The 24,949-nt window shown below is 44.5% G+C and overlaps 1 protein-coding gene across 1 annotated transcript in view; it reads right to left on the reverse strand.

The window, feature by feature from the left end:
- The window catches only part of GPR107 (G protein-coupled receptor 107), a 99,844-nt gene that overhangs the window by 62,132 nt on the left and 12,763 nt on the right, over window positions 1-24,949 (reverse strand). Inside the window, exons 2-13 of the mRNA XM_060013972.1 lie at window positions 20,051-20,173; window positions 19,692-19,742; window positions 19,361-19,440; window positions 18,182-18,321; window positions 16,252-16,289; window positions 14,604-14,660; window positions 10,588-10,698; window positions 10,104-10,237; window positions 5,042-5,117; window positions 3,413-3,486; window positions 2,899-3,016; window positions 213-343 (exon numbers count right to left, since the gene is read on the reverse strand). Of these exons, the coding sequence (XP_059869955.1) occupies window positions 213-343; window positions 2,899-3,016; window positions 3,413-3,486; window positions 5,042-5,117; window positions 10,104-10,237; window positions 10,588-10,698; window positions 14,604-14,660; window positions 16,252-16,289; window positions 18,182-18,321; window positions 19,361-19,440; window positions 19,692-19,742; window positions 20,051-20,173 (1,133 nt within the window). The remainder of the gene's footprint in view (window positions 1-212; window positions 344-2,898; window positions 3,017-3,412; window positions 3,487-5,041; window positions 5,118-10,103; window positions 10,238-10,587; window positions 10,699-14,603; window positions 14,661-16,251; window positions 16,290-18,181; window positions 18,322-19,360; window positions 19,441-19,691; window positions 19,743-20,050; window positions 20,174-24,949) is intronic.

Here is a 24,949-nt window from a genome sequence, read left to right on the forward strand (position 1 = left end):
TATCACAATCTACCCGGGAACCTGAAAGAGATACAAATTCCAAGGTCCTGCCCCTGGAGACTAATTCAGGTGAGTCTGGGGCCCAGGAAGTTGTCATTTTTAAACAGATGCCCCGTGTGATTCTGACCAGTTTGGGAACGGCGGGTTCAGCCATCGGGCTGGACAGACAAGCCCACGGTGCACACGCGGCCTCCCTCCCCGCAGGCACTCACCATACCACCGGGAAGAGGATGGCTCCACAGCACAGCAGGTCCACCAGAAACAGAGAATCCTTCCACAAGCCATACTCAGTCGTCCCCTCCTCGGTGGACTCTATGATGATATAGGCCACGTTTGCCAGGACCTGCAGGACACAGAAGTTGCTGAGGCCCCAAAGCATGGACAGATCTTTACAAGAGCAGCCCCGATGCGGGGAGGGGGGGGGGGCACCAGGACCTAGAGGCCCCAACCTAGGACCACAGCACGGTTTCCAGGTCCATGTGCTCTTGCAGAACATTGCTTCCCTCCAATCAAGAAGTAGTCTCCATGCCTCCTCGAGCTTGCGACTGCTCTGACCAAGAGAGGGTGGCCATGACTGACACATGTCACTTCCAAGGCAGGTCACACAAAGGACACTGCCCCTGCCTGGCTCTCACACACCTTTGGAGCTCCGGTCTTATAAGAAGTCTGGCTACCCTGAAGCGGCCCTGCCGGAGAACCCAGGCAGAGAGAGAGAAGATGCCCGAGGAGTCCCCACAGTGGACACGGCTTGGTTCTCCACACTGAGGTGCGTCTGCGTCCACGGCCTGCTTCAATCTCCAAAGTGAAGGACGTGCCTTGTACATTCGGTCCTGTCATTAAGTTCTTAGCCTGTTATGAAAAGTCCCTCAGCTGGCTAAACAGAGAGAGCAATATTTTACAAACTGTGACACTACTGAGCATAAGGGAGACATAATTTATGAGATATTCTTTCGAAGATTATCACTAGGTATGAAAGCAGAGATCAGAATCCCACCTCTGTACTCCACGCGAAGTCCATGGTCCCAAATACTCTGCTTCACTACTCTAAAGGGAATTCTCCACACTTCTACAAAAATGTGAAACCTGTCGTGCAATGACTTGGGAAGGGTAGTTTCTCTTTCCATCTAGGACTTATCAGTTAAATCATTACTGAAGCCATAATTCACTTAATACAAATGCAAAAATTAGCTTGAAATTTCAGTCTCCCACCGACACCCAGCCTCTGGGTTCCTCCTGCAGCCCAGTCCATCCTAAACATCTGCATTTGTGGCTCTGTCCATGAAGACAAAGTGGGAAACTAACAGCTTAAATGCTTAATCCCATTTTGTCCTTAGTTCACACTCTTGACACCAGACACGAAATGTTCCCAGAGGTGCTGGTGTGGAACCAAGCGCCAATAATGTTCTCAAAACTCCATTTTTACATCATCACTCCCTACTCAGAAATGCACAGTGGCTCCCCGTGACCAAAAGGAAATAGTTTCAACTATTCAAGGCTGATGCTCAAGGACTTCCCAGACGAGTCCTTACATTTAAATACTCGTAACTTCCTTACATTTAGTTTTTTAAATGGCCTTCTTTCCTCCGAGTGACCTGCAACGTAACCTTGTGGGGAACAAAAGGGGGGAAGCTGGGAAGATGTGTCCCTTATATCACAGTTTAGGCTATGTGAGGAAGAGTCAAACTGGAGGGGAAGGCAGCGGCTCCTAGAGGGAAGGCGAGGCGGGGCAGGACGGCAGGGGAGGAGCACCCCGGCCCACCGCCTCCGAGCTCTGAGACCTTGGCAGGCTGGAGAACTCAGCCCGGCAGAGAAGTGGCCCCAGTGGCTTAACAGCCAAGACCTGCCCAGCGCCTCAGCACCTCCTGTACACCAGACAGTCGTGTCATGTTTGCCTCCGTCATGTGTCTTACCTTAAAACCTAGGCAAGGCTCATCTCCACCACAGAGCTCTTCCAGATCATTCGAACTGGGGTGAATACTCTCTCATTGGAAACCTACAGCAAATGGTCTGTACCATTCACTTGGCACTAGTGTGTGCCCCTTATTATTGACCGTGAAGATGGTTTTGCCACAAGCATTGCCAAACCGCTAATCACCAGAGTGGAGCAGGCCGACCTGGGTGCCCAGAAAGTTGTCCCTCTCCCACCCTCACCTGCCACACTTACACTGTGCTCCAAAATGATTGGCTGACGAGAACAACTTTATCAGATAGAAGCTCCCTGGTCAAGCAGAGCTGAGGAGCTGTGCATCTCTGCTAGGACCTCTCTGTTTATTATGCGTCCCTTATGTCCAGGTTCTATATCCAATAAGACTGTTATACATAAGACAAGGTTCCTCTCCTGAGGGGCTCACAATTTTATAAAGTTGGCCTCAGTCCGGGGCCCCAAACATATAAAGCATTTAATAAATGTTTGCCCCAATGTCTCATATTCTACCGTGTGGAAACTCACTGATGTCATTCAGTTTTAAAATAATTTGTTGGGAATTCCCTGGCGGTCCAGTGGTTAGGACTTTGCACTTTCACTGCCATGGGTGGGGAACTAAGATCCTGCAAGTCATGTGGCATGCCGGGGGGAAAAAAAATTTGTTGGTCGAGCCACCGTGTACCCAAGCTTCTTTGCTAACAGGACCATCTTGTTACAAGGCAAACAGATTCCCTAATTTCTCAGCAGCTCCCTATTCACATGCTGGCTTAAAGACGGTAGATGGTGGAGCAACCCCCAGTGCAATGACCTGAGGTCCAGGTCTGTCAGAATTCAGAAAGAGAGGCCCAGTCTCCAACCCCAGAGGCAGAAGCGGGGGTTTCCAGAAGTGACTCCCTCTTCCCAGGCAGGCCTGGAGCTGAGCCCAGCTAAGTGTCAAGAGAGAACGAGGACAAGCAGGACTAGGGTTCCTTTACCTGAAGCGGGATGACAATCATGAAGATCTTTTTGTCTTTATCAGAAAGGATGTGCTTAATGAAAGCCCAGCCGGTGCCAATGAGTGCGATGGTGATGAACAGCAGGGCCCCTTTCAAGCTGCAAGGGAAAAAAATGAACAGACACCAATGGGTCTCTTTAGCATCTCACTCTGGGAGTTGGAGTGTACAGCTTGTTCTATGATTTCACGCACTGCCGGCAAAAGACAGGTGGCCAGACTCAGGCAATTCACCGTAAGTGAGCACTTTCAGGCACACGCTAGCTAGCTATGCGCCCCACTATCTGATCGGCAGGAGCACATCGACAGCCCCGAGCTCTCAGGTCGGGACAGCCACTGCACGCCACACGCCTCAGGCCTGGCAGGAATCCGGCAGGCTGCCCTGCGAGGGCAGGGCCAGTCAACGTGGGGCAGGTCTCGTCCTACCACGGCTGCCCCATCTTGTCTGGCAAGCCACCTGGCAGGATGGGTGCTTCCTGGTCACTCTGCATACTTACAGGTGAGTGATGTAGTACACCACAGCCCACCCTTCGATCGGGAAGCCCTGGGAGGAGATATAGTGGTAGTCGATCTGCAATCAAACAAGTGCATTTCAGGAAGATCATCTACGACAAGCCTTACACACAGCAGAACAGGAAATGCCACCAGCGCCCTCATGACGGGGGACACCCGCTCCCAATCCGTAATACTGAGCTTGCTGATGCACAGTGAAGCCTGTAAGCGCACTACAAATGTCAGGAAACCTGCGTCCCGACAAGGAACTTGACGCAAGGGTTCCATGTCACTAACACCTAGTCTGGGTCCCTCTCTTTCTGGCCGCGCCACGCGGCATGTGGGATCTTAGTCCCCGACCAGAGATCGAACCTGCACCCCCAGCACTTGAAGCTCAGAGTCTTAAGCACTGGGCCACCAGGGAAGTCCCAGGGCCCCTCTCTTGAGGCAGGTGATTCACTCTGGCAAATGGATGCCTATTCTTTAATATCTCCAAGGGAGTTCCCTGGTGGTTAGGATTCCAGGTTTTTGCTGCCGTAGCCCAGGTAAAATAAAATAAAATAAAATGACGTATAAAACCACCAAAAAACAAATAAAAAAAAAAGACCTCCAAATGCCACAGGTCTTTTCAATGCCCCAGTCAAGAGCTTTACCTTTCATAGCCTTGCTGCTTACATAATAAATCAGTCAGTAAAGTCAGTAAAAAAATCTACGTGGGATCACCTAGCTTCAACTATGTTATCTTTGGAAAAAAATCTGTAAATTTAGAGCTACCTGAAATCACCAGTGCATTTTAACTAAAGTGACCAGTTTCAGTAGTGGCCCATATGCTTCCAGGCAGGACTCCCAAAGCTGACATCAGTTTCTTTATACATCTTTCATTCTCCCACACGTGGCTGTCTAGATATGAAAGTGACTTGAGAATCTTATCATTCGTTATCTACATGGTTCCAGAAAGAATCTTTTACCTTACACCCAAATGGGAAATTATCCAAATAATGGTCATTTCTTGAGATTGTAATGGCTATATTATTACTTTTTCCGTGACAATATTTTTAAGTGCAGTAGGATCTTGTGCACATGTCTGGAGACTGTCACCCTCACGCATAACCCATGGATACCTCATAGGCCTACAAATCAGGGAAGCTGTGATCTGACTCCCATGGGCAGGCTCATTGCAATCTGCATCAGTACTAAATATTCAAAGCTTAAGCTCATTTCTTATGCCTCAATCTTTAGAGCATCAGTTTTCTCTCAAATAAGTATCCTAACACTGAACTTCATATCAAACGGGAACCGGAGGGAATATTTGGAAAAATAAAGGAAGTCATGGAAACAATTCAGCAGGTGGCACACTAATCTCAGGAAATGACTGGGAAAAAAACCCCAAAAAAAACCACCAAGTGTTCTGAGAAAACTGAGTCTGAAGGTAACGTCTGAAGATCTCAAGTCTAGTATTAGGGAGATTGTGATGATTTATCTCCGTGACCAGTCCCTCCCAGACCAAAGGAGGCTTCATGACAAAGGTATTCTTTCATCTCTTATTTGATGTATCCTGTCTTCTACTTTATTTTTCCAGACAGTATAGGCATTGTACATCATTTCGTAAATGACCCCAAAATACTAATACGTACTGCGTGGAACACCAAGGAAAGAGACTTGGTGAAAGGAAGGGCGGCCATCAACCAGTGAATTTTAAATACATCATTCCTATGTAAAAACAGAGAGAAAAGAATTAAAGGAATATTTCATACTCCCAAAGAACAGGTGAAGCTCCAGGCATCATATACTTATAAGGAGGCAGTAAATATAATCTAAGCAAACCACAAACACAAAGCTTTTTAAACAAGTGGTTGCTGCCAGCAGAAAGGGCCTGCAATGGAGCCCAAGTCACCTCTACTATATAATTCAATGCTGTGAATGGAGCCGAGTTATGCACAATGGGTTTCCAGGCCTGATAAGATGGAAATCTAAACAGGCTGCCAGCTTCTTCTCCAGAAACCACCTTGGAAAGCCCGCAGAGGCAAGAATGAGGCAGACGGATCTATGAAAATGGCGTGAAATCCCCAAGAAGGCAGAGGTGATTAGGTACAGCTACAGGGGAAATCTGTAGCCAGGAGAGGAGGATTTGGAGCCAGGCAGCAGGGTTGGTCAAAGAGAAAGCGCTGGGGTTGTGCCCCCTCTTCCCCCTCACAGCTGGAACCTGCCATACACACCAGGACAGTGGCGCAAAGCACCCACTGCCCCACCTCCCCCTACGGGCACGAGTCCACCTTCAGTCTGCCAGGCATTCAACTCCTCTCTACCCCTTCTCGCCTCATCCTAGGAATTAACCTAATAAGACAAACAAAACCATGATGGAGAAAAGTCTTAAACTCTATTAAAGAAAGCAAACAAAGGCTTGAGTAAGAGCTACAGTGGGGACTCCCACTCTCGGATATCAAGACATTCTGCAAAGCCACAGCAGTAAAAAATGGGAAATGGGTGTCACATCAGACAAGTAAACCAACATAACAGACCAGAAGGCTTATAAATAGATTCGTGTGTGTACAGAAGCTTGATAGTTAAGGTGATACCAAGTCAGTGGGAAAAGAACAGCCTGCTTAATGACTGACATTGGGAAAAAATCAGCTCAAACCTATATAAGAAATAAGGAAAGCTGGATCTCTGCTTCACACTTACTTACAACCCAGGTGGAGTCTGCCGCTAAGCATAAAATACACATTTTGTAACCTTGGAGTAGGAACGGGCCTCTTAAGATCCAAGGAGCACTGCCCAGAAGACTAAAATTAGAGAGCTGTGACTCCATTAGTATGAAAGATTTTTACTCAACAATTCAACTGGGAGAAGAAATTTGCAATGTCTAAGACATGCAAGGGATTGAGATCCGAATGTGTGAGGAACTTATGCAAAGCAACAAGAAAAACACAGAAAATCCCACAGAAAAATATGCAAGTACAGGCAGTCACAGAGGGAAAACCCAGAAGGTTAACATGTCTCTGCTAAGATAATTCATATCACTGATATTCAGAGAAATGCAGAAGAAAATGAGGTACCAGTTTATACCCGTCACACTGGCAAAACATAAGGTGTCAGTGTTGGCACACGTGTCGTAGGAGCATAAGCCGGCACAGGCACGCATCCTGGCGGGCAACCGGTGGCACTTAGCGAAATTAAAGGAGAGCTCCCCGACACCCAGGGCACCTCCTTCCGAGAATGTGCTTCAGAGGCTGCAGACCCCTCCGGGGACAGGGAGGAAGGGTGGATCAGGACAGTATGGGGAAGCAGGGAAATGAAGACAACCTAGGGGTCCACCATTAAGGGGGTGGGTGAGTGGAATGGGGATGCTCACTGTGGATGACATGGAGTAGCTGGACAGTAATGAACTGGATGTGCACGCAGCCATGTGACTAGATCTTAAAGAGGATGTTCTGAGTGAAAAATGTGCAAAAACAATACCTACAGATGGAACAGTTTATATAAATTAAAAATACATGCAGGGCTTCCCTGGTGGCACAGTGGTTGAGAATCCGCCTGCCAATGCAGGGGACGCGAGTTCGAGCCCGGGTCCAGGAAGATCCCACATACCACGGAGCAACTAAGCCCGTGTGCCACAACTACTGAGCCTGCGCTCTAGAGCCTGCGCGCCATAACTACTGAAGCCCGTGCACCACAACTACTGAAGCCCGCGCGCCTAGAGCCTATGCTCTGCAACGAGAGAAGCTACCGCAATGAGAAGCCCGCGCACTGCAACAAAGAGTAGCCCCTGCTCGGTGCAACTAGAGAAAGCCCATGTGCTGCAACGAAGACCCAACACAGCCAAAAATAATAAATAAATTAAATAAATAAATTTATATAAAAAAATACATGCAATACCAATAAACATTATTTGTTTACAAGAATACACAAATATCCCCAAAACACATACTAAACGCATCTGAGTGGCTGGCCGTGCGGGGAAGGAACAGGAGAGGGGACAGGAAATAAAACAGGAGAGGGCCCTGCACAGAACGATAAGGAGGGCATGTCGTGAGCTGACGCACACCCAGTTTCCGGACTGGTTTCCTCCCTGGTACTTTCCTGCTCCAGTGCCTACCTACTTGAAGGTCGAAAGGGAAGTCAAGGCCAGAGTAGTCTGTCCCTCCTGAATAGTAATGAGATTTACCCAGAGAGCAGAACCGTCAAGGGCTGTGCTCACCACACACCCTGGCCACCAAGACTCGCAGTCCAAGTTACAGCATTGATGGCTGGGCCGTTATGTGAATGAAGGAAAGATCTCGGGAGCCACATCGACCTGGCTCACATGCGGGTTCCACCCTGACGACCTTCATTTCTCTAGGCCTCAGAAACCTCTGCTGAAAATGGGCCAACAATGGCCTCAAGGAGCCATGACATCCAGTGCCTGGCTGGGCAGAGAGCAGGTACCAAACCGATCAGCTGCCCGCGTTCCCTTCCCACTTCCCCGTGCTCTGGGGCCCACAACAGAACCACAAAGGCACAGCAAGCCACTCTGGGTCCCAGGGCCAGCTCTGTCGGGGGATGCTAGCCATGTCTCTCACTTCCCCGCTCAAGGCCTCAATAAGACAAGGCAAAAAATCTCTCAGTTCCCTCCAGCACTAAGGGGCTACAAGTCTCTGAAATGCGCTGGCAGCCCTGGAGTCACATCTATGACGTGACTCACATGGCTGGCTGTGAGACTCCTGGAAAAACACGGGGATGGGGGCTTCCCTGGTGGCGCAGCGGTTAGGAGTCCGCCTCCTGACGCAGGGGACACAAGTTCGTGCCCCAGTCTGGGAGGATCCCACGTGCCGCGGACCGGCTGGGCCCATGGGCCATGGCCGCTGGGCCTGTGCGTCCGGAGCCTGTGCTCCGCAAAGGAAGAGGCCATGGCAGTGGGAGGCCTGCATACCACAAAAAGAAAAAAAAAAAAACACGGGGATGGGGCAGAGGGCTGAAATGATACGTTTCTGTATATAAGCTATACTTCAACAAGAAGTTTAAAATACGTTGTACAAAGTAGGTCAGCCTCGTTTAATCACAGGTTTTAAACTGCTGCCACGATTTTATATAAGTGAACCAACGACAATGACTGTTGCATCGCTAACTAAAAGGAAATTAAAATACCACTGAACATCTGGCTAAACTATTTTGTATGTCCCTCATCTTTGCATAGCACCCTGATCTGCAAAACACTCTCGTACACATCATTTCAGGGGGAATCACATAAGAAAACTAAGGATCTAAGACTTTGAGGGGAAGGCAGGGCAGTTATGACTGTCCCGGTTCTGTAGCCGAGGAGAAAGAGGCTTAGAGCGAAGGAAGGCACACAGGCAGTAAGAGTCACAGCATTTACACCTGAAATCAGGTCTCCGACTCCTAGTTCTTACTTTTCTAATAACGGCAAAAGCAAAACTTTCTTAAAAAAAAACAAACCAGGGCTTCCCTGGTGGCGCAGTGGTTGAGAGTCTGCCTGCCGATGCAGGGGACGCGGGTTCCTGCCCTGGTCCGGGAAGATCCCACATGCCGCGGAGTGGCTGGGCCCGTGAGCCATGGCTGCTGAGCCTGCGCCTCTGGAGCCTGTGCTCCGCAACGGGAGAGGCCACAACAGCGAGAGGCCCGCGTACCGCAAAAACAAACAAACAAACAAACAAAAAACCAAACGCCGCCCCCAACCACCTTTTATGGCCTGAATTTGTAGGATTCTTTTTTTCTTATTAATGGCTGCCTGATCTCCAGTCCAAACATGATTATGTAGGGTTCTTCACAAGTAAACAAGACACAGTTCCATCCAGCGGATGTAAAAGATTTATAACAGACAGGAACCAGCAACCACACCCAGCAGAGCCCAGTACCCGAGCTGAACATGTCCACTAGAAGGCAATCTGGCCACCAGAGGTTAGAGATCTCACTCTGTCCCACCGCTCCAGAGAAAGAGGTATCTGGTACTTGGGGGTGCTTAATTATTGTCTGAATTTAAATCCATATTATAATACCATATTCACATACCATCATTTACACAGTTCATGGGCCTTATACTATAACAAACACTTCACACTATTTTTTAACTGAAAATTAGTATTGTTTTCCATTTAGGGGGAGGGACACAAACACTCCCTGCACACACACACTGTTGCTCCCCTCAAGTACCAAGAACAAGAAGTTAAAGCCTCAAGGATTTCAGAAGAAAGGCCAAGAGTCAGGCAGGTGGGCTCTGAAGAGCTTTTCTCGAGTGATGATCCCCTGGAGGTCAGTATCGACCCTGTCCAGGCTCTGTGCTGGGGCCTTCAGCGCTCAGCAGCAACTCCATGCTCCCACCAGGCACTGGGCTGTCGTCACTCATCTCTTAAGAACAAAGAGCCCCTGAATGGGACCAATGTGTTCACTCTGAGTCCTGGACTCCAGTGTCCTCGCTATGGAAATGTTTTGCTTATACATTTTATTTTGCTTGTGTATTACTGAAATATTTGGATTTGCTTTTTAAACAAAGCAATGGGAAGTGAACAAACACCAAGGCATGCAAAGGCCTCCCACGCGGCAAGGCTCCTGCACGGTCTCCCTTTGTTTCGGGGAACATGCCCTTTGGAGAGAACAGGATCGCTAGTGCCAAGTCCTCCAGGTTCAGAAGACAGCAAAAGGTGAAATTATATAAATCCCCGAACGCTCTTGGATGAAGGGCTCAAGGAGGTGATAATTTACCGTCGTTTTCGAAGGATGTGAATCCAGATTGTCCCAGAGAGCAAAAAGAAAAAGGCCATAGAAATGTATAATTTGGGGAGAGGAATTTCTCCCGCTGAGAGGTAGCTGTCAGGATTCTTCTCTGTGATCTCGATCTGAAACCAACATGACATTAATTTTTACTTTTCAGAAACAGATCATCCCATATTCAGCAATCTGGAATCTTAGCTGTTTCATGGAAGTTCAAGAAAGTGAGTACCAGCAGATAACAACCACATTCTTAATGCATAGGCTGAGAGCGTAAACACACCCTAAATTGCTTTATATTTTCTTATTTATGAACCCTCTGCTGAAGTATCCTGCCCACTGGCATAAATGTTATTTTGGCCACATGTTTCTCTTACTCTGGCTTAAGTGTTCTTAAAACTACTCTCCTAAAGAAATAACTGTCTCCCATTTTACACGGCTGACAACACCCACATGTGAGTTTCTGTATGGTACTCACATCGAGGCTGAATGAAAACTTGTCGTTAGACCGTACTTCACTTCCAGGGCATTTATGAAAATAAAGACTGTAGAGGCCTTCTTGGTCTTCAGTGCTGATGTTAAAGAAAAACTGAAAGTGAAGAAGGAAAAAATTTAAGGGTACCCAAATCCTCGGCTAAAATTTTAAATCTTAGAAATAAATCGTGAATACCATGAACAGAAGAAAGCAGACTGCTTACTCAGATAATCAAACTCTCCCAGAGCAGAGTCTAAGCAGACGGCTTCTTATTCTGTGATACCCTCCTAATATTCTGTTATAACAATTTTCAAGCTAACAGAAAGGTTACCAGAATTATACAGTGAATACCTATGTACCCACTACCTAGAGTCTACAATTAACAGTTTACTACACTTGCTTTACCACATATCTATCCATCAGTGATGGGTTTTTGCAGAAGTCTGCAGAGCTAACCTAAGATACAGTTTTCTAGTTTTCAAGCCCACATATTGTTGTTTTGCTCTTTGGTAAAAAATACTTCTGAGAAAGAAAGGAGGTTCATCTGATACTTGAAAAGGTAAAGGACCAGTATTCCCTCATCAAAATTTACCCCTATGATTTTAAACAACAGTAACAGAGGCTACATTTTCTACATTTAGATATTTTTCTTTGTTTTCAACAGTATTTCACGTATTCAAATGAAGTTTAATGCAAATTTAAAAATGTATATATATAAAAAGATCACAGAATGTGACACTTTAATCAATTCCAGAGAACATTTTACTAAAAGCCTAAAATATACTGATTAGGGTTACATATATAGGTGGTAAACTATGAAGAAAAGGGAGGAAATGGTTATGATAACATCTTTCACGATAGGGGCTACTCTAGAGTTGAGAGGAGCATGAGGGCCACAAGGGGGCTCTGGGGTGTTGGCACTGTTCTAGTTCTCGTCCCAAGTGATGGTTACAAAGGTGATTATTTATAATTACGTGTACTCAACGTAAGTACTATACACTCTTCTATAGGTACTATATCTCAAAATTTAAAAGAATGGGGGGAAAAAAGAGACATCTGACAAGAAGACGAAAAGAAAAGACCAAGAATTATTCAAGCTGAAATTATTAGCATTAAACCATGTCCCAAACTCTTCACTGTAAAGTGAGAGCATGTATTCCCGTCCACCCAAGGTAGCCACAAAAAGAAAACTTTTCTAAACATGTAATTTTAATTACAAAAGTAAGACTCTCATGAAATTTCTAAAAAATATTTTTTTAAAAAATCAATAGGGGGCTTCCCTGGTGGCGCAGTGGTTGAGAGTCCGCCTGCCGATGCAGGGGACACGGGTTCGTGCCCCGGTCCGGGAAGATCCCACAGGCCGCAGAGCGGCTGGGCCCGTGAGCCATGGCCGCTGAACCTGCACGTCCAGAGCCTGTGCTCCGCAACGGGAGAGGCCACAACAGAGAGAGGCCCGCGAACCGCAAAAAAAAAAAAAAAAAAAAAAATCAATAGAACCATCATGGTGGATCAGAGTAGACACCTGACACTTGAAGGAAAAAAAACAAAACAAAATAAAGCAAAAATGAAAATTTTAGGGTTGGGGTAAGCCCTGACAGTCCCTTTCCAGCTCTAGGTAGATAAACTATCAGACCTCCTCTGTGGATGGAGCAGAAAAGCTCAGAATGACCGTACTGTCCAAAACTGGGAGGACACTGGGTAGCAGAACACTAAGGAGCCACCTGCCGGCTTCTTTACAAGGAGAGGGGAAGCCAGGGAGAAAGCGAGCTGCCCATTCTGTGTGCTGCCTGTTCTATGCATCCCAAGAACCCTATGAACTGGCTGTTTGAAGCAATTGTTCTGAATCACCACAAATGCTGCTTTCCCCTCAGTACTCACCTTGACACAAAGCACTAGTAACTGACAAATGTGTATCCTATAAATGCTTTCCTTTTGTGACTTAAAAAAGAAACATTCAAAATACTTATTTTATTAACAAACATTTTAAAGTGAGGGAAAGAAGACAGAAAAGTACCTTTTGTATTTTCTTAAGAAGGTAGTAAAGCAAAGTGATTAAACACATGGGCCTTGGAGTCAGACAAACCTGGGTTTGAACCCTCCCCTTGGGCAAGTTACTTAACCTCTCTGAGTCTCAGTTTCCTCATCTGTAAAAGGAGAATAATAATAGTACCTAATTCACAGACTGTTGGGAGGATGAACTGAGATAATGATGACATGTAAGTACTTAGCACGATGTCTGACTCACTCATTCATCTCCATAATGACTGATGGGCAGCCTGTTATGGGCCAGGCCCAAGATGAGGAATTTCATATACAGCAGCAATAAAGCAGATAGAGGGCTTCCCTGGTGGCGCAGTGGTTGAGAGTCCGCCTGCCGATGCAGGGGACGTGGGTTTGTGCCCCGGTCCGGGAAGATCCCACATGCCGCGGAGCGGCTGGGCCCGTGAGCCATGGCCGCTGAGCCTGCGCGTCTGGGGCCTGTGCTCCGCAATGGGAGAGGCCACAACAGTGAGAGGCCCGCATAATGCAAAAAAAAAAAAAAAAAAAAAAAGCAGATAGAAATCCTTGCCCTTATGGCTACCTTCTAAAGGGAGAGACAGATAATAAATACAATAAATAAGTACAAGTATACCGTATGTTGGAAAGAAGCACTAAGGGAAAAAACAGAGCCAGGGGTGGGGCGGGGGGTGCTGCATTTAAAACAGGGCGATTGGAGGAAGCTTTGTTGAAAAGGTGACATTTGATCAGAGACTTGAAGGAGGAAGAAATTGATCACACAGATTCTGAGGGATGAATGTCCCTCCAGCAGGTACAGCTAGAGCAGAGCCCAAGGCCTGATCTTTTCTAGCAGCAGCAAGGTGGCCTGTGTAGCTGGAAGAGAGTAATAAGCAGGGGGTGGGGAGGAAACAGGAGCTGAGGTGAAAAAGCTGACAGCAGCTGGACCATGCAGGTTTGCAGACCACGTGGAAGGACTTGAGCTTTTACTCGGAGACAGAAGGGAAGCTGTTGAGGATTCAGAGCAGATGAGCACCCCAAAAGCTCTGTTAGCTCTTAATACCGATGGTCACTAAACTTAAAAGAACATATAAAAATTGTTAGATAGGCAAAAGAATCTATGGTGAAAGAAATCAGAATAGCAGAGGCAGGGGTGGGGGACTTTCGGAGATGGTAAAAATACAGAGAATCTTGAGAGTGGGTTATGTGGGTGCATGCAGTTGTCAGAATTGACTGAACCATACACGTAAGACCTGGGCATTTCCCTCTAAGCAAATTATACCTCAATTAATGAAAACTGGTTAGGAAAGAGACAGTGATCCTTACAAATTAATGATAAAAGATTATTTGTATAGTGCTTTACAAAGCACTTTTATTTTTGAAGAATGATACACCTAACAACCCTGTGAGACACGTGCCCTCATTTACCATTTTCAGATCATTCAAGAGCGAGGTTCAGAAGCTGAGTGAGCTGTCCAAGGTCACCAGCTAGCACATGTGCTCTGAGATCCAGTCCAGTGTCCTCCCCCGGACCCCACACATGGGCCGTGATGCTGCCATGAACACTCACGTGCAGTTAACAATGGTGGCAGCTGAGCAGGTCAGTCAGGCCTCTGAGGCTCAGTGAACTCATCTCTGAAATGACAACATCACCCTAGAAGATCACAATGGTCCTTTCAGGTACAGAAGTTTGTGTTTCTGACACACTCTGAGTGGGAGGCAGCATGGGATTGGAGAGGCAGAGGTGTGGGGACAGCCAGGGAGAACTGGGTTGGAATATGGGCCTTCTCACTCACACTGAACATAACACTCTGAGTTATTCTCTCTCAGAGATTTATGATTTGCTAAGTGGTGGGTAACAATACCCACCTTGTAGGTTTGTTATGGAGAGAGCTACTGTATTCAAGTGACTGACACATAGCATACCTACATTTCTACTCCTCAATTCAAAATTTCTATTAAAATTCACCCTTTTACATGGTAGAGAGAAATTCTACGAAGCTTGACTGAAAGAGAATACATACCTGAAATGAAACTGCCCCATCATTATTACGAACAGAAAAGGATTTCTCTCCTGTTGCCTAAAAAAGACATTAACGACCTATTTTAGAATGAGACTGGTGGAAAAAGCATGCTAATAAAAATAAAAATTTTAAAACTCCAGAACATGCTTTTCTTAAACCCAAGCTTTCTTCAAAAGCTCACTGAAAAAGAAATTCACCATTTTTTCAAGATGTATGAAATCACCTTTCACAGAGAATGGTAATTCTTTACCCATTTCCTTTTCTCATCTACCTCTTGTCTCTTCAATACCCCATATTCACTACTGAACACCTCTCTAGTCTTAAAGCTTCCGCTAGACAACGGATGCCAACTCAGGTCACACCCTGACACAGCACCTGGGCTCTATCCCCGACTTCAAATGATCTACAAACTGCCACCAGTACGACAGACTGAAGGTAAGTAACAAAAAGAAGGAACTACTGACCCATGGAACAACATGGGCGAACCTAAAATAATTACGCTAAATGAGAGAAGACAAAAAAGAGTAGGTATTGCATAATTCATTTATAGCAGCTTCTGTAAAACTAATCTATAGTTACAGATCAGTTGTTACTTAGGGACAGGAAGGTGACAAAGGGACAGGAGAAACCTTTGGGGTGATGGACATGTTCACTCTCTTGTTGTGGTGGTGGTTTCATAGGTATACACACAAGCCAAAACTTATCCAATTGTCACTTTAAATATGTGCAGTTTATTATATATCAATTATGCTTCAATAAAGCTGTTAAAACAAAATAAAATACCGCCATTTGGATGTCCCATCACTGAAAAATCAAGATATCCCAAACCAAAACTTTCCCGTTTTTCCTTCTGCTATTTCTACTTCCTACACCTCTGGGGGGGTGGGGGGGGGCGGGGGAATCTACCTCTTCTCCTACCCTCCCACCAGCCCCAAATGACCTCCCAGACTGATTGCAAAGCTCTGCTCTAGTTCAGATCCTCATCACCCTAAACCTGTATTAACACAACAGCATTCCTCCTGGTCCCTCTAGTTTCACTGTCTCCCTCTCCAAGGCTACCCTGCACGTTCCTTCAGAACTATGACCTTCCCTTAACACCTTCTGCATCACATTCCATCCTTGTCAAGAACACACGATGACTTCCTGTTTTCTGTGCATCGATGCCTTCAACTTTCCAGCCCTCTGTTAACTAAGACACCTCTCTCTGCTCCCAAATAGGTAGCTTTTACTTCCAATAGGCCAGTGCCCAGCACCTGCCATGCTCATCTCCACTTCCGGTCTTTGCTCATGATGGCCTTCACCTCCTTCGCTCTCTTCTTCCCCAATCTACCAAACTTCAAGCCCTGGTGACGCCTCTCTCCAGAGGGCTCTCCGAGAGCCCACTTCCCTCTCCTCTCACTATCTGAGCCTCTATCATGTAAGTGCTGTATAGCTCAGCACTCAGTCTTACTTTGAAATTGTTTCCGAGTGCCTAAGTTATCTCCCCAAACAGAAGGCAACCCCCGTAGATCAGGCATGCAGATGTATGTGTGTGCACCTGTGTGTGTACATATATACATATGTATATACACTCCTATACGCACACACATACACAGACAAACATATTACACCCAGGAAAGCTGAGAGCTTAAGTCAGGTTATTTCTTACCTTTGAATCCACTGTACTTCTTTCAGACTTTCCACTGTCTAGAAGCAGAACCATTTAAGAGTTATTATTGCATGATTCAGCTCATATGTATATTACAGTATCATTTTATGAGACTCTAGCTCGTCTAATATCAAATAATTGAAACAATCAAAACGGTGAGGCCACGTGCCATCTTGTGAAATGCCATCTGCTTAGAACCCCAAACACTCCTGAGCTGTAGAAGCCGCAAATGGCAACCTGTTCTATTATAAATGCAATCTAATAAATGATAATATTCAGTACAGACGAGGGAAATCATGTCTAAATAACCTAGTGCATGTTACTGTCAGAGATACCACGTGGAATGACTTCCTTATCTTCTAAGTAATTACATTTGAAAGCAGATCATTGTTTAAAACACATATATATCTAATATATGAGATTTATTTATATACATGGAAAAATGGGAAAGAATATTAGCATAAAGCATACTATTTTTATTTCCACAGCAAGGAGTGTAGAAATTGCTAATGACTTCTTTCAATGAACAGAGAGGGCAGCTGTGTCTTATTTTTACTTAAGACCCTCTTCGTGAGGAAGACAGCATCTCAAATTCCCTGCAGGAAGGGAGAGAGTTTCAGAAAAAAAATAAGGAAAAGAAGATTTTCTGCCCAGGGAATGGTTATGTGAGCCTGAGGAACCTAGACGAGGAGGAGATGGTGCACATACGTGAAACTACATCATCACACAAATGTAACATTTCTGCACATCTTTTAATCTGGGTTAGAATTTTGACAAACCGAGAAAAAGACACATAAATAATACAATAAATAGTTATCTTTAAAGCACTCATATAAATTATTAGATAAACCTAACGGTTAATGAAAGAGGTGACAAATATAAATTGGTTAATCAACATACGGAGGAAAAGAGCAGCCTCAGTAATAAGAGTGACTTCAGGGCTTCCCTGGGAGCGCAGTGGTTGAGAATCTGCCTGCCAATGCAGGGGCCACGGGGTCGAGCCCTGGTCTGGGAGGATCCCACATGCCGCGGAGCAACTAGGCCCGTGAGCCACAACTACTGAGCCTGCGCGTCTGGGGCCTGTGCTCTGCAACAAGAGAGGCCGCAACAGTGAGAGGCCTGTGCACCGCGATGAAGAATGGCCCCCGCTTGCCACAACTAGAGAAAGCCCTCACACAGAAATGAAGATCCAACACAGCCAAAAATAAATTAATTAATTTAAAAAAAAAAAGTGACTTCAAAATCAAGACTACCTTTTTGCCTTTCACTTTAGAATTTAAAAAACAAAACAAAACCAAAAACCCAGTATTGTCTAGGACATGGTGACGTGGGCACTATTCTTATATATTTCCCAATAGGAGTATAAATTCACACCACTCATGTGGAGAGGAATGAAAATATGTATCAATATTCTCAAAAGTATTCATATCCTTTGAACCAGAAATTCCAATTCTGGGAACCCATCCTAAAGAAAGTTCTACATATGAAAAAAAATCTACAAATAACAATGTCTGATGTAGCAATGTTTTAATATAATAGCATCAAGGTTGAAATATGTCTCTTTAAGGGGAAAGGCTGAGCAAATTACAGTATCCATTTAATGGGATATCTGATAAGTATGAAATAACTTAAAGTTGAGTGAACAGGGATGCTTATAAAATTATAAACGTGTATGAGTTTTAAAAATCAAATATTCTAGACTTAGGAAACAAGTTTAGAAGGAAATATAAATTACTAAAATTCTAACACAGGGAGTAAGGAGAAATGACATTTCTTCTCCCATATTTTCCACATTTTTCTTTGTTACATATTTTTATATCACCTCAAAAATAAAATAATGCTAAGATTGTATGTGTTTTTACTCAGGAACAAAACAGAATCTTCAGATCAGGGTAGTGAAGAAAATGCTCGCTTCTGCCTCACAGTTTACCTTGTTTTTTCTGAGTCTGGCTCCCTGCTGAAACAGCGTTAACACCAGGCTCCTGGCTCTGACCAAGGACTTTCTCATCCTTGCTGAAGATGATCTTTGGTAACTGGGTACCAGCTTCTGGTGGAGATCTTATTCGCACTCTATATTCAAACAAGACAGAAGAAAAAGAGTTCAAAGTAATGCTTATGGCCAGTAAGTGTTCTAAGTTAGGTGTTGTTTCCAGCTCTAAATCCATCATCTCATGCAGTCCCATGATGTCCTATGATGCAGATTCTATTATCCGCATTTTACAGATGTTGAAATGAAAGCTCAGAAAGGTTAAAGAACCTGCCCAAGAGTAGTAAGCCAGTGAGCAGCTGGGCGAGGACCTGGGCAGTCTCACTCTAAAGCTTAAGTTCGTAGCAACCATACAATTCTGAGGTACACATTCCCCCCTAAGTATGTGCAATGTGTTCAACAAATTGGTGTACAAGGGAAAAGGAACAAGAGGTAAAAAAAACCCCAGTAAGATGTTAAAGTGAAGCCGTGGGGAGCACGCGAGGGGCAGTGAGCATTATTAGTAGCCCGCCTAATATGCATTTCCTCCCTTCTCCCTGCTTACCAGACCGCAATTTTGTTTGCCCCATCCCGCCTGAGGAGAAACCAGCAAGTTTCCATGCCTGAGTGGACACGCAACCTCAGCTGGCACCATCACTCGTACCAAGGGGCATGTGTCTAGCACTGAACGGGGAGGACCCTTCCTCTCTTCCCCTCAGCTGGATGCAGACAACGCACTCACTTCACTGAACACACCATGCTATTTCACACCACTCTGCCTTTGTATATCACGTTCCCTTTGCCTAAAATGCTCTTCCCTTTCTTACTCATCTGTAAAGGCTATTCATGAGAAGCGTGGTCGCACCAACACTTCTCTGAAGCTTTCCCTTCTCTTCTGCAATCCTCAGTCTCTCTGCTCTACTACTTCTCTAGTTTGCTGTGATCGTTTGTATTGCTCTTCTGTCTCCCTCATCCATCAAGAAGCTCCTCCAGGACTGGACCTCTGTCTTCCTCATCTTGTTTTTAATCTCCAGCACTCAGCAAAATATTTGGCATGTGGCAGACAATAAATGGTAACTTAACTACCAAATTCCCCCTAACTTTACTCTAGGATTGAACTGAAGGATTAGTAGAATTACTTACTCACTTCTGGAGATGTCTAGGATTAGAAGGGTGACAGAGGCAGACTGTTTCTTTAAAATACAGTAATTCACATCTTCATCCTGAGAAAGGAAGACCCAATTACACACCACCTTATTCATTCACACTAGAGTAAGAACAAAACGTTTTCAGGAACTAAGCAAATAAGTGGCCCAGACTCCATTCAAATAACACAACTGTGGGTGCTCAGAGATGCTTGCAAGTCAAAGCTGCTACCACCTCAAGAAAACAGCACTGACGGAAGCAGGGTGTTTCCACCCAGTGTCTTGGGTTCGAGTGAAGGGAGTGATCAGGTCACGCATTTGACGCTCACCAGATAAGAAGAAAATCCATCATTCTTTGTGCGGTCTAGGCTGAATCCAATCTAAGAGGAGGTAAAAACAATGGAAGTAAATAACCACATGATGCCCGGGCGCCCTTACCTTCATTACTCCAAGAGCAGAAAGGTGACTCTTTTGGTCTGGCCACCTCTTAGTTTCCTTAGCATTCATTTTGTAAGAAGGATCAGTTGTTACTAAAATTATTCAAGAATTACAACTTAACTGCTAAGAATAAAACTATCTGACGCCCGCTCACAAGTTTAATTTTCTCTACATTCTGATACTTCATATTTAAGTATGGGGTGAAGCTTTCACCTAAGCAACAGAAAAGATCTCCTGGAAAGGCACTTACAGTTGCGTCCTTGTCTGTGGCTCCTTGAGGCTCACTCACTGAAAGGCTACTGACATTCACCATCATGTACCCATTCTTGAAGAATCCAAAGGTGTTCAGATGAACCTTATGTCTCACATCATCCTAAAAGGATTTGCAGTGGTGGAATTAGTAACATGGAGAAGTTAACTTGATTAGTTAACATATTCATTTGCTTGGAAAACTATGGTTACCTAGTTCCCTGCTACCTAACCAACGTTTCTATATGTTCAGTAATACAGACAGCTGTGTTCTTGCTCCAAAAGCTGAAGAAGACTCATCAGATACTCATAATATAGCAACAATTTTGCAGAAGGAAACACACAATAGATTCGATTCATTCCAGTGTATTTGTAAGGGTCCCGGGGGCAGACTCGATGGCCTGCGGAATGTGGATTCCAGGAAAGGAGGAACAGTGTTTTAGTCATCCTCCCATGCTTCCTTCAAGTACAAGGCCTGGCATCCAGTAGGCACTCAAAACATGGAGGTGGGGGGAACAGGCCAAAGCTGCTCCAAGAATGCGCTCATTTATATAAACCTTCTGAGGCGCTTTAGTGTAAGCGGCTCCTCCCACTGCAGGACAACAGGACTATCTGAACGTTACTTGAACCTATCTCAAAATGGTGATTCCAATGTCAACTCAGTCAACAAATTTTAGGGCCAATGGAACGATGATATTAGTGAGTACTTCTAAAGTTGAGGTTCCACAAAGACGCTTCACATTGTGCAAAGTCATGAGTTTTATATTGAGAATTATTTGCCCAAATGTGCACAGTTATTAAGCAGCTCCTGAATGCAAGGCATTATGCTAAGCACTTTTCTAAAACTCGGATTTGGTTCTTCCTCAAATCCGCAGAGCCATTAATGGTAGTGTTTGTTTCTTGCTCATGTTTTAGAACTCTATCCGCTGTTTCTTTCATTTTAAATATAGCTCTCTTACAACATACTGAGGAGCTCTGAAACCCCTAATTCTGTTCTTGGTCATCTCTGCTGACTTTCCTAGCAGTTTGTTTCTTTGTGTGAGGGGTAACTTTTTATTTCTAGACGTGGAGCTTCTGGACTTCAAGAGGTAGTCTAATTGCAAACACCAAACGCCTGTGATGAGAGGCTAAGGATCAGATCTTCAGCAGAAAAATCAAACTGACTCCTCCCATAGCTAAGACACGTTTTACTGCCGTTAGGAGGGCTCTATTTCCTAGCCCACTCTTTCACTCGAGGAACAGAGCTCTGGAGAGGCTGCTGTTACGAGCCGAGCAGAGGGACACAGTCCCGGCGGCCCTCCCGGCCTGGGTCTGGGGCTTTGGCTCCTGCTCTCCCTCACCGGCTGCTCAAAATCCAAGGCTCTGGGTCCAGATTTCTACGCCTTGGGGCAGCCCTGGCTTGTGTTATTTTGCCTCTGGGGTTTCAGCTCCTTCTCTCCCTCTCCCCTTTATCTGGCCCTGGGACTTTCCCTCCTCTTTCTAGGAGCCCAGCTATGCATTTGCTAGACTTCCTTCCGCCTCCAGGTGGGATGGAGGAGCTTGCAGCAAACCAGCACTCCCCGGGAGAAAAAAAAAAAAAGCCAGATAAGATAACTTAACTGTTATCTTCCAGAAGTCATCTGCTAGAAGACACTGGAGAGCTGCTAGACCACAAAAACCAGAAAAGCTGGGCTTCCCTGGTGGTGCAGTGGTTGAGACTCTGCCGGTTCATGCCCCGGTCTGGGAAGATCCCACATGCCACGGAGCGGCTGGGCCCGTGAGCCATGGCCGCTGAGCCTGCACGTCCGCAACAGGAGAGGCCACAACAGTGAGAGGCCCGACCTCACTGTACGGGGGGTGGGGGGGTGGGGGTGGGGGTGGGTGGGGGGACAAAAAACCAGAAAAGCTAAAGCTCCCAGTCTTTCCTGGGACTCTACGAGAGATGAACCTCCACGGAACATGATTTGAGTGGGCATCTTCTCAGTTCTCCCGAAGGTATTACAAGGCTACTACCATCCTAGACTCACAGGACAGAAATTAATTCAGCTACATATGATGGATCACTTTGGACTTTAGGGCTTAATACTCCGGCAAAATCCATAGATGAGAAGGGCTACAGAGGGACAATGAAGGAAAATGAAAAAATTCCTGCCCCACGCAACGTGGATGGATCTCACAGACATAACACTAAGCAAAACAAGCCATATTCCCCATAGGTATAACAAATTCAAATTCAAACGTTGGGGGAAATACGCTAAAGGCAATAGAGCTCAGGATGGTGGTTGGTTATTCTTGGTAGGGAGAGACTTTCCAGTCACTTGGGGGATGCGGCCTTTAGGAGCTTCTGGAAATGCTTGGTAACATTGTTGCTGGTTGCACAAGTATTCTTACACAGTGGAAATTCATTGAGTTGTATGCTTACAATGAGTATTTTCTTTAGCATGTATATTATACTTCAATAAGTTTAAATTTTGAAAAGTATGTTTGTTCTAATTTATCACGCATTTAGATGCTGTGTAGCAAAAATGGAAGCCTGTTAATCGATTTTTATATCACATAGTCCACCACAATGTCTATTTTCTAGGTTTGGGGGGGAAAATGTTTCAATTGTAACCTTATAACAGTGATTTTTTTCCATACAAACTCTATTCCTTTATTGTTTTTTTTTTCACTTTTGTATAGCATTTCACTTGATAATACAATGCTATTAAAAACATGTTTTTGAATATTTTAAACAATCACAACAGCATCACAACTCCCTGTTTTCAGCACTTACCAAGAACTGGGTTATGTGCCAAGAGCTTTCCTATGATGTCTAATCCTTACTCAGCCCAGTGTGGTTAAAAGCAGTATCCCCATGACAGGGATGAAGACACAAGTTCAGAGATGAAACGCTACCCAAGACTATGGACACTCTAAGTGGTAAAGCTGGGATTTCAACACAGATCTGAGGTGAAAGCCATTTTCACACCACTATCCCCTAATACTGCAAAGTAATAACAATATAACGTTAAATGCAGGTTGGAGTACCTAGAAGAAATGGACAAATTCCTAGAAACATATAACTTACCAAGACTCAATCTGAAGAAACAGAAAATCTGAATAAGGAGACTGAATCAGTATTCAAACAGTTAAGGAAAAATTAACACCAGTGTTTCTCAAACTCTTCCAAAAAATTGAAGAGGAGGGAACACTTCCAAACTTATTCTACAAGGCCAGAATCATCCTGATACCAAGCCTATAAGGACACTACAAGAAAAGAAAATTACAAGCCAATATCCCTGATGAACAAAGATGCAAAAATCCTCAACAAAATACTAGCAAACCAAATTCAACAGCACATTAAAAGGCTCATACACCATGATCAAGTAAAATTTATCCCTGGGATGCAAGGATGGTTCAACATACGTAAATCAATAAATGTGATACACCACATTAACAAAGTGAAGGAAAAAATCCTATGATTATCTCAGTAAATGCAGAAAAGGCATTTGACAAATACAACATCCTTTCATGATAAAGACGCTCAACAGATCAGGTATGGAAGGAATGTACCTCAGCATGATACAGGCTGTAATATGACAAGTCCACAGCTAACATCATACTCAACAGTGAAAAGGTGTAAACTTTCCCCCTAAGATCAGGAACAAGGCAAGGATGCCTACTCTCACTATTCAACACAGTACTAGAAGTTCTAGCCAGAGCAATCAGACAAGAAAGAGAAATAACAGGTATCCAAATTGGAAAGGGAAAAGTAAAATTGTCTCTGTTCAGAGATGACATGATGTTATATATAGAAAACACTAAAGACTCCTCCAAGAAACTATTAAAACTAATAAATTCATGAGACTTCCCTGGTGGTGCAGTGGTTAAGACTCCACACTTTCAATGCAGGAGGCCTGGGTTCAAACCGTGGTCAGGGAACTAGACCCCACAAGCATGCCGCAACTAAGAGTTCCCATGCCACAACTAAGGAGCCCACCAGCCGCAACTAAGACCTGGTACAACCAAATAAATAAATTAAAAAAATATTTTTTAAAACCTAATAAACAAATTCAGTAAAGTTGCAAGACAAAATCAACATACAAAAATTAGTGGCATTTCTTATACAATAACAAAATATCTGAAAGAGAAATAAAGAAAACAATTCTATTTTCAATAGCATAAAAAAAACAACAGGAACCTCCCTGGTGGTCCAGCAGATAAGACTCTGCACTCCCAATGCAGGGGGCCCAGGTCTGATCCCTGGTCAGGGAACTAGATCCCGCATGCATGCCGCAACTAAAAGTTCACATGCTGCAACTAAGAAGTCCACGCGCCACAACTAAAGATCCTGCATGCCACAACGAAGATCCCGCATGCTGCAACTAAGACCCAGTGCAGCCAAAATAAATAAATAAATATTTTTAAAACTTTGGAATAAATTTTACCAAGGAGAAGGAAGAACTATACAATGAAAACAACAAAAACACTGATGAAAGAAATTAAAGAAGACACAAATAAATGGAGAGATAAGCTGTATTCATGGATTGGAAGAATTAACATTGTTAAAATGTCCATTCTATCCATATCATTCAGTGTAATCCCTATCAAAATTCCAGTGGCATTTTTCACAGAACTAGAACAATCCTAAATTCACATGGTACCACAAAGACCTTAAAGCAATCTTGAGTAACAAGAACAATGCTGAAGGCATCACACTGACTGATTTCAAAATGTATTACAAAGTTATAGTAATCAAAATAGTATGGTACTAGCATAAAGACATATAGACCAATGGAACAGAATATAGAGCCCAGAAATAAATCCACTGATTTATGTTCAACTGATCTTTGACAAAGGTGCCAAGAACACACAGTGGGGAAAGGATAGTCTCTTCAATAAATGGTGTTGGGAAAACTGTATATCCACATGCAGAAGA

The sequence above is a fragment of the Delphinus delphis genome, chromosome 6, assembly GCF_949987515.2.
Source record: "Delphinus delphis chromosome 6, mDelDel1.2, whole genome shotgun sequence".
Taxonomy (NCBI): domain Eukaryota; kingdom Metazoa; phylum Chordata; class Mammalia; order Artiodactyla; family Delphinidae; genus Delphinus; species Delphinus delphis.